The sequence below is a fragment of the Callionymus lyra genome, chromosome 2 (assembly GCF_982586985.1).
Source record: "Callionymus lyra chromosome 2, fCalLyr1.hap1.1, whole genome shotgun sequence".
NCBI lineage: Eukaryota > Metazoa > Chordata > Actinopteri > Syngnathiformes > Callionymidae > Callionymus > Callionymus lyra.
In genome coordinates, this window is record NC_141819.1 from 41,855,658 (window position 1) to 41,865,880 (window position 10,223).

Below are 10,223 nucleotides of genomic sequence, written 5' to 3' on the forward strand. Positions count from 1 at the left end.
CATCGTCAACCGTCGAGGTGTTAGCCTGTAATTACAATCAGCAGCTACACACACGTATTCATCTGTGAGCTCATAAACATTCTCGTGTGTTTGCTGACATCAGAACTTCCACCGCCACACAATCCGACACATGTGTGTTTGTGTTAGTTTGTGCATGTTTGTCTTTGTGTGGGTGCGTGTGCTTATGTGTGGGTCTTTCTTGTTTGAGTGTGCTTAGTGTGTACATTAGTTTAGGTGTCTGCTAGTGTGCGTGTTTGTGTTTGACTGTGTTTAGTGTGTGTTTTGGTGAAAGGGTTTGTGATCGTGTGTGTTAGTGTGCATTTGCCAGGGTGTTTGTGTGGCTTAGTATTGGTGTGTGATTCTGTTTAGTGGGTGAGTCTGTTAAGTGTGTGTGTGTGTGTTTGTTTTTGTGTCTGTGTTCGGTTAGTGTGTGTATTCATGTGTGTTGGTGTGTTAGTATCTGTTCATGTTTATTAGTGTGTGTCCATGTATGTTAGTGTGTTTCCATCTGTGTTGCTTTGTGTAAATGTTTTCATGTGTGTTCATTCTTTGTTACTGTGTGTTCATTTGTGCCAGCGTGTGTTATTGTGTTTTAATTTGTGTTAGAGTGTGTTCCTTTGTGTTAATTCAATTCAATTGTTAGTGTGTGTTCCTTTGTGCCAGTGTGTGTTCATTTGTTTAAGTGCGTGTTAGTTTGTGGGCAACATTGTTGTGTGTTTGATAACATAACTTTCGAGTTTGGAGTTGTCAACCGACCTTAAATTAAAAGTGAAATTAAAGGTTAAAAGAAAAGTTTAAAACGCAAAGTTAAAGTGGTGGAGCTGCAGCAGATAATAACATCCAAACCTTCAGTGCAGGAATCGTCTATTTTGTTTTCCAAACATCTGCATTGAACCTCCCTCCCCATAACACCCACACAAAATTATTTATAATGTTCTATTGTGGCTGCTGCTGCTCATCCAGAACTATCATCAACGTTTTTATTTATTCCCGCTTTTTTTGGCAGAGCCGAAATTAGGAAAGAGCTCAACATTGTTCTTGAGAGGAAGCAGCAAAAATAATGATTCACTATGAGATGTTTCTCGACAACCACTTGGATTCAAGAGCTATTTCAGATGCTGGGTTTCATTCCACGAGACTCGCTGATGGATTCTTAAAAATAATGACATGTTTTGTGTATCAGCAAGAGTGGGGACCACGTGTGTGGAAATGCACAGGTGTGTGGATCAACAGGAAGTAGAGAATGCGTCATCAAGGTAGACAAACATGATGTTCCAGGATGGGAAAAGGCTGACGGACTGAATAAAGACACGGAAGAATAATATTTTCGAGAAACAAAATGTGCAGGTCGAACTGCAGGTTAAACAGTGGATTAACTTTTAGTGGACTCTCAGGTGATGTCATGGTGCCCCCTATAGGCCAGATTTGTAACTACATCAGCAGAAGACATGAAATTGAAAGTATTATTTTATTTGTTGTTTAACAAATCACGCAACATCGGTGATAGTGATACATACTTCCCACATATTTGTAAAGATAAACTTATTCTTATAGCAGATATCAAGCAGTTATTGTCAAAAGTGAACGTAAGGTGGGGCTAGAGTTTTTACGTAATAATAAAATTAAATCATTAAATAATTAATAACAATAGTGAAGCAATGTTTGACGTAATTTCATCCTAAGCACATTTTAGTCAATTGTTGAATTGATACCAATTGAGTTGATAAACTGTACCATTAAAAACATCATGACATAAACCTCATCATCTTTCATTGTAACCCATTTAATGCTGGTTAGTTACACAATGCTCGTCGTAATGTCACTGTAATACACGTTTAGACTTTGTAGTCACTCAGTATTTAGAAATGAGAACCTCATATGGTTGTTCTAAATTTTTATCTAATTTTTATTTTTTATTTCATTAGTAAAACCAAACTTTTAAAAATAAAACCTTTTTTTTTTTTTTATAAATAAGATTTTATCGTACAACTTTGTTACACTTTTAAAAAGCGATTGTAGCTCTAAGTGACATCTCACAATAAAAATGGCATCATTCAAACACTTGCAGGAGCCAAGGTGATAGGTTGAGGTTTCGTGATACAGTATAATACAGTTGCCTCAATATTGAGGCCTCTAGATGGTACTCTTTAAGCTTAATCTCTCCACTATTAGAGCGCCACCTACTGTTTCATGAAACATCATCAACCCACTGTCACATTTATAATTAGTAAGAATTCTTGTTTTTATCTACATTTTTAGTTATTTTATTGTTAAAAATATACTTTTTGAATAAAGGTTATGCAAAAATAAGTGTTTATGCCAGTCTTGCACTTTTAAGTTGCACCTTTTAACGCTATTACTAAAAGACTGTTTCTCATAGTGATATCACGCCCTGCACATGGCATCCTTCAAACCCTCGCCGGAGCCAAGATGTGCCCACTGTGACCTACACAAGGTGCACTGGAAGTCAAACTTCTGACCTTTCAAATGGGGTCATGATGTAAACAGGGGCTGGGCACATGTTGACAACTGTTGTGTCCAGAAAAATCCCTTGATAATGAGCTTGACCACTGTTTAATTAAACACAAATAATTGTTTTTGTTTTTCTCTCCAACCTTCATTTAATCCCAGCAGAGAAGGCAGCTCCAGCTTCAATGGGGGGTTTTCCGCTGTCACAGTTTCTCAAAGATGAAAGCAGCAGCATCTCCTCGCCTGCTTCTTGTGGCAGCGTGCTCGCTGTCACTTGAATTATGTAAAACATCAGATTGTCTCAAATCATTTCTCTGGTGGTTGAATGCAGGTTAGATACGATAAACATGTAGAAATAATGTGGTCTGACAGTCACAGGATTCAATCTGAAGACATCCTCCAGATGTGTTTAAACGGGTTTTGAGCGGTAAATCTTATTACATATGAATGAAAATATATACAATAATTGAAAGGCAAAAGAAGACACAAATGTGCAGCAGAATCATCACATCTGAGTGTTTCGTTCTTCTTCTAAGAACGACATGTTGTAAACACCACTGTTCTCATTTTCCACTTGTCTCTGTCTGGTTTCTGCAGGATCCTCTTCTATGCCGGGTTTTTCAGTCTTTTTCCTGCCGTGAGCAGAAACAAAAGATTAATAAACACAACTCGGATGAAAGTTCTGCCATCAGTTAGGTCTGGGATTAAGGTAGGTTTAGGGTAAGGTTAGGTTTGGGGGTTAGGGTTAGGTCTAGGGTTCAGGTTTAGAGTTAGGGTAGGGTTAGGATAATGTTAGGGTTAGGTTTTTAGTTTAGTTCTGAACAGTACAGAAAACAAGTATTTCGGAATCGTACCTTCGTACTGGAGCAGAGTCAGAGTTAAACCTTGACATTTAGCTGAGGCGGCTTCTTATTGAGGATTGTTTTTGTGTTTTATTACTGTAATTTTCATGACCGAGGTGCTGCATAATTATATTGTTTTACTGCTGTTCTTAGTCATGTGTTGTTGCCTTCATCCACTTATTTTCAACACAACCATTTGAGTTAGATAAGCTTATATCTTACACTGTGATTCTTTAAAAAAAAAAATACATCGACTAATTTTAATCATAAATCTTTGTAAATCAGCCTGTTTGCTTTTTTGTTTTGTTTAATAGAAGATTAAAATATACAGTATATGTAATTATAACTTTTACATGCACACAAACCTTTCAATTGCGCAGCAGAAACTTCTACCTGCGTACTATAAAATGTAAGTGTATTTAATTTATGTTTTTTCGTATTTCCCTCAAAGGGCTGTGTACATGTAGATATATGTTAATGAGGGGGACATATTCATTTTAATTGAAAGAAATACATTTTAGAAATACTTTTATCTCCTAAGATCTGGATTAATTGGAGTGTATTATTGATGGTGCTTTTTAGGTTAGGCTCTTCAAAATTGATTCCAAACCAATCTGAAAAACAGTTTTACAAACCAAAGTCAATCTCACCGTTTCCTCTGAATCACCGAGGTGACCAGCAGTGCAATGAAGGCAGCCACCACCGCTCCCATGACCACCCCAAAAACGATGAGCCACGGAGGGGTGTCATGGCCGACCGGTGCTGACAAAGTGGGGGCGATGCCAAGAAACTCCAGACTGGTGTCGTCCAGCAGGAACGCGCTGTTGATGCGCGGCCTGGATTTCCTGAACATAGAGAGGAGAAATATCAGGACTACTAACAAATCAAATCATCTGAAGGTGGAATTTAACTTGTGATTTGTTGATGAGGTTTCATGATACAGTATGATACAGTTTCAGTATTTTTAATGCTGTACTCCCTTTTTCATATGATCCATCCCTCAACTAATATAGCACCACCTACTAAGCTGTTAAGAAAACAACAATATACAGTATCATGAAACCTCATCAACTGTGTCATGAAACCCCATGAACTATATCATAAAACCTCATCAACTGTATCATGAAACCTCATCAAATGTATCATGAAACCTCATCACATGTCTCATGAAACCTCATCAACTGTTTCCTGAAACCTCATTAAATGTTTGATGAAACTTCATCAAATGTCTCATGAAACCTCATCAACTGTTTCCTGAAACCTCATTAAATGTTTGATGAAACTTCATCAAATGTTTCACTATACCCCATCAACTGTTTCATGAAACCTCATCAACTGTATCATGAAACCTCATCAACTTTATCATGAAACCTCCTAAATTGTATCATGTAACTTCATCAACTCTATCATGAAACCTCATCAACTGCGTCATGAAACCTCATCAACTGTTTCATGAAACCTTCTCAATTGTATCATGTAACCTCATCAACTGTATCATGTAACCTCATCAACTGTATCATGAAACCTCATCAACTGTATCATGTAACCTTATCAACTGTATTATGAAACGTCATCAACTGTATTATGTAACCTCCTCAACTGTTTCATGAAACCTTCTCAATTGTATCATGTAACCTCATCAACTCTATCATGAAACCTCATCAACTGTATCATGAAACCTCCTGAATTGTATTATGAAACCTCATCAACTGTATTATGTAACCTCCTCAACTGTTTCATGAAACCTCATCAACTGTATCATGTAACCTCATCAACTGTATCATGAAGCCTCATGAACTGTATCATGAAGCCTCATCAACTGTATCATGAAACCTCATCAACTGTATCATGTAACCTCATCAACTGTATCATGAAACCTCATCAACTGTATCATGAAGCCTCATCAACTGTATCATGAAACCTCATCAACTGTATCATGAAACCTTATCAACTGTATCATGAAACCTTATCAACTGTATCATGAAACCTTATCAACTGTATCATGTAACTTCATCAAATTTATCATGAAACCTTATCAACTGTATCATGAAACCTCATCAACTGAATCATGAAACTTTATCAAATGTATCATGTAACCTCCTCAACTGTTTCATGAAACCTTCTTAATTGTATCATGTAACCTCCTCAACTGTATCATGAAACCTCATCAACTGTATCATGAAACCTTATCAACTGTATCATGAAACCTTATCAACTGTATCATGTAACCTCATCAAATTTATCATGAAACCTTATCAACTGTATCATGAAACCTCATCAACTGAATCATGAAACCTCATCAAATGTATCATGTAACCTCATCAACTGTTTCATGAAACCTTCTTAATTGTATCATGTAACCTCATCAACTGTATCATGAAACCTCATCAACTGTATTATGAAACCTCATCAACTTTATCATGAAACCTTATCAACTGTATCATGAAACCTCATCAACTGTATCGTGAGACCTCATCAACTGTATCATGAAGCCTCATCAACTGTATCATGTAACCTCATCAACTGTTTCATGAAACCTTCTTAATTGTATCATGTAACCTCATCAACTGTATCATGAAACCTCATCAACTGTATTATGAAACCTCATCAACTTTATCATGAAACCTTATCAACTGTATCATGAAACCTCATCAACTGTATCGTGAGACCTCATCAACTGTATCATGAAGCCTCATCAACTGTATCATGAAACCGCATCAATTGTATCATGTAACCTCATCAACTGTATCATGTAACCTCCTCAACTGTTTCATGAAACCTCCTCAACTGTATCATGAAGCCTCATCAACTGTATCATGAAACCTCATCAACTGTATCATGAAACCTCATCAACTGTATCATGAAACCTTATCAACTGTGTCATGAAACCTTATCAACTGTATCATGAAACCTCATCAACTGTATCATGTAACCTCATCAACTTTATCATGAAACCTTATGAACTGTATCATGAAACCTCATCAACTGAATCATGAAACCTCATCAACTGTATCATGAAACCTTATCAACTGATTCATGAACCTCATCGACTGTATTATGAAGCCTCATCAACTGTATCATGAAACCTCATAAACTGTATCATCAAACCTTATCAACTGTATCATGAAACCTTATCAACTGTATCATGAAACCTCATCAACTGTATCATGAAACCTCATCAACTATATCATGAAACCTCATCAACTGTAATATGAAGCCTCAACAACTGTATTATGAAACCTCAGCAACTGTATCATAAAACCTTATCAACTGTATCATGAAACCTCATCATCTGTATCATGAAACCTCATCAACCCATCACTAGTTTTAACCCTTTAATGCATGATTGGTTTATGATGTTGCAGTTTGTTTTTTACTTTGTTTTTGTATGAAAAAACATGATTTAATCATTGATTTACTATTGTCCATATTTATCGTTGTGGATCTGATACAGATAAATACTTGTGTGTATCTTCACCCGAAAGAGTGACACATAATTAGTTTTTATCCCCCTTTGTTGAGTTTATGTATGTATGTGTGGATGGTTCTTTGTGAGATTTTTTTTCAACACCAAACACAGTTTTTCGTCCAAATCATGATTATCATTAGAGATGTGCCAAAATGAAAATGATATTTATAAACCGAAAATAGAAATTGAGCAAACCGAGTGTGACAAACTGAAAGCGTAAGACAGAAATTACACACTTAGATTTATGGCTCAATCAAAGTTAATGGCAAAAAAATAAAAAAATAATGTGAACAACATTTGAAATGTTCAATTCAAAGATTCAATATTCTGTTAGCACTGAGATACTTCCATACTTCCTGTTTCTAAAATATTCCATACTCTCTATCTTTGTTCTTCCTAGACCACTGCACCCTCGGAACACTATTTAGCAGCAGTTCAAAATCTTGCGTACAGGAAATGAAAAAAGGTGATCACCTGAGCGCTGCGTCCAGGTCCGATCTGTCCACCAGCTGAGTGACATCGCCCGGTGATGTCACCACAAACCAGAAGGAGACTCTGGGGGTCTCTTCGCACACGATGACGTTTGACACTCTGTTTCAGAGACAAGACTTCATGGAGTCAGTCAATCTCTTTAAACCTGTTTTATTCAAAGGTCAAAGGTCACTCACTCAAAGAGCTGTCCGGGGAAGTGATTCCTCAAGGCGAAGGCTATGGTGGAGCGGAACAGGTACATTTCATTCTGGGTCCAGGGGTACTGTAAGAGACAGAGACTTTCAGGGTTGACTGGTCACGAGATGGACCTTGTCCTCATAGTGAGACAAATACAGTGTCACGGAACATGAATACACACAGCGTCGTCTCCCAGAGCTGTTTTAAGGCTGAGGCGAACTTTGAATCCATCTGGGGCATCTGCAAAGATTAAAAAAAAAAAAAGAAGAAAAGTTTTGTGTTCAGAATTTTTGCCGACACAACATTAAAAGTGATTTCTGCTTACATCAGCTTAAATTCTTAAGAGAAAACACAAGTCTTTCATGTAAACTTCGACTTTTGTTTCTCTCTGGAAAAACTAGAAAGTATCTGTGCCATCAGAATATTCAGTAGTTTGATTAAACATTTCAAATGTTGAAACTTTGAATGTTTCATATAATTTAATTAGTTTGGGAATTATCAATTTGTTTTAATGTAAGTCAATCATTTGTACATTTAAAGGTTGAGTTGTTTATGAGTTCTTTAATAAATGTATTAAGATTTTGAACAATTTCAAAATGTTTTTTTGTTTGATATTCTAATTCCAATCATTGAAAAAAGAAATTTACTGATCGAATATTTTTATATGAATGGCGTTTTAGATTACCTTTGAAAATGTTGCTGTGATAGTGCGACCAGACAATACCAAAGGAGTACAGAGCTACTTGATCAACTGCACGTCGTATGATTGGCTGAAAGTTCGATGAAGTAGCTCGGTACTCTTTTAGTATTGTCTAGTGACACTATTATACCAACATATTAATATTTAATTCAAAGGAATATAAATAGAAAAAAATTTGAATTTAGAGAATTTATCTTTTAATTATTGTAATTAAAATATCCAACTCTATGTGTAAAAAAACATTCATTCTTTTTTTAATTAATCACATTTTTAATTACTGATCCAATAAAAGCAAATTTAACCTTTCATTAAATAAATTATTGAAATCAATATTTAAATAAATAATTAAATGCTTAATGATACAAATAAAATTTCAATTTAAAAAATGGAAAATGGAAAATTGAAAAAATGTTAATTGAAATAATTCAATATTCTGAAGACATTCATATACCTCTATATAATGTTACTCACCAGGTTTACAGCGAGGATCCGCTGAAACGGAAAAAAGAAATAACAAGAAGCAGAACTTTTCCAACATGTTGCTGCGACGGGAGAAAGCAGAGTGAGGCTGATCAAAAGATCTCAGCAGGAAAAAAAACACATCATGGGTTTAATGGTTAATCTGGGACACACCTTTACTCTTATTACACGGAGACGGCGGTCAGCCTGCCCAGAGGAGGAGAAAGAGGAGGAATAGGAGGAGGACGTGGAGGAGGAGAGGAGGACGAGGACGAGCTACTGTTTGTTCAGGCCAAACGTGCTTGATGATGTGAGAGTGAGGGGGAGTGTGAGTCACTCCAGCAACATCTGAGAGCTGCAACAGTCGTACATAAACAAGTCTGATCCAAACATCTGAGGCGCCTCATGGCGGGGGGTCACACCACAGTCTCCCAGCGAGGAGGTCGGGAGAACAAATCCAGCTTTGAGGAGTTGGTCTCTTCTTCATGTTCTCGCGGTTGACTCTGATTTCCTCCCCGGGTTTGATTAGAGACTTTAAGTTGTTTGTCGAAACGTGCACCGCTAGATGTCCAGGGTGTCCCCAAACCCCAACCCCCTGTGTAGCTGGGATAGCCTTTGTTTAATGAATGAAAATGGTGTGGGTTGGGGGAACATAAAAAGGAAAAAAATGAGGACAAAAGTTTGGTGCAACAAATAACACAACACTGAATACACAGCGTTCAGTTCTTTCTAGCCAGTGATGGTTTGATGAGGGTTCAGGATACAGTATAATACAGTGTATTCGAGTTCAAAGTCTCTAGATGGCGCTCTCTATAAGCTTACTACTGTAGCGCCACCTACTGAGTTCTGAAAATAAAACTGTATCTCGAGCCCCATCAGCTGTTTCACGGAAACTCATTAACACATCATTATTTCAACCCCTTGATTTTTTTTGGTTGTTGTTTTTCAATGGTATGACAAATATTGAGGAAAATAAATATTTGTGTGTATTGACTTGAGAGGCATTGCATAACTCGTTTACAATGATTCAGTAGTGGCAATGCATTATGGGACTCGTGTCAATGGTGAAAAAAACTCATCATTCTGTGTTTATTGTTGTTCGGCATCATTCCACATCTATTGAGAAGAAAAACAAACAAGTCTGGAGGAAAATGACTTTGAATAAAAATATGTGGTTTTCAGTTCAGGGTGGATAGAACTCATTCAATATCTGGCCCAGACATGATCAGAGACTTTCAAACTCCAAGATACCATATGTTTTATTTGTTGGGATTCATTTTTATGATTTACGGATATGTTTATTTGTTTTATAAAAACCTTTAATTTATCCAAAAAGCTATTACCAAATTAACTATTTCAGACCATCCTCTCCTCAGGCAGTCATTTCAACTGTTTTCAGCATGAGAACAAATTCATACTTTAGTTATTACGGCCCATACCTGCAGTGGCAGCCAGCCGGACGCATGCAGAGAGAGCTGACATGAACTTAAGCTAATCTTTTTTTCTTATTATTAAAAACGTATTCAAGTTTTTTTCCATATGTTGTTTTTGCTTAAACATTTTTTTTTACTTAACACTAGAACTTATAATGGTATAATAATGGTATATGTAATAT

At 36.5% G+C, this 10,223-nt stretch overlaps 1 protein-coding gene across 1 annotated transcript; it reads right to left on the reverse strand.

Moving 5' to 3' along the window:
• Positions 1-1,449: 1,449 nt before the first annotated feature.
• Positions 1,450-8,687, reverse strand: cltrn (collectrin, amino acid transport regulator). The gene is made up of 6 exons (XM_087783099.1): positions 8,621-8,687; positions 7,631-7,689; positions 7,449-7,534; positions 7,255-7,371; positions 3,962-4,156; positions 1,450-3,101 (listed from the first exon to the last, which is right to left on the reverse strand). Exons 1-6 carry the CDS (start codon positions 8,685-8,687, stop codon positions 2,975-2,977), a joined length of 651 nt encoding a protein of 216 aa, XP_087639225.1. The 3' UTR covers positions 1,450-2,974.
• Positions 8,688-10,223: the final 1,536 nt, after the last annotated feature.

Bases quoted from the DNA above. Each gene is read 5' to 3' on its own strand.
- cltrn (XM_087783099.1), bottom strand. From the start codon at position 8,687: ATGTTGGAAAAGTTCTGCTTCTTGTTATTTCTTTTTTCCGTTTCAGCG. The intron at 4,157-7,254 runs GTGATCACCTTT...CTCTATGTTCAG, and splicing joins GACCTGGACGCAGCGCTCAG to GAAATCCAGGCCGCGCATCA. The intron at 3,102-3,961 runs GTGAGATTGACT...TGCTCACGGCAG, and splicing joins TCGGTGATTCAGAGGAAACG to GAAAAAGACTGAAAAACCCG.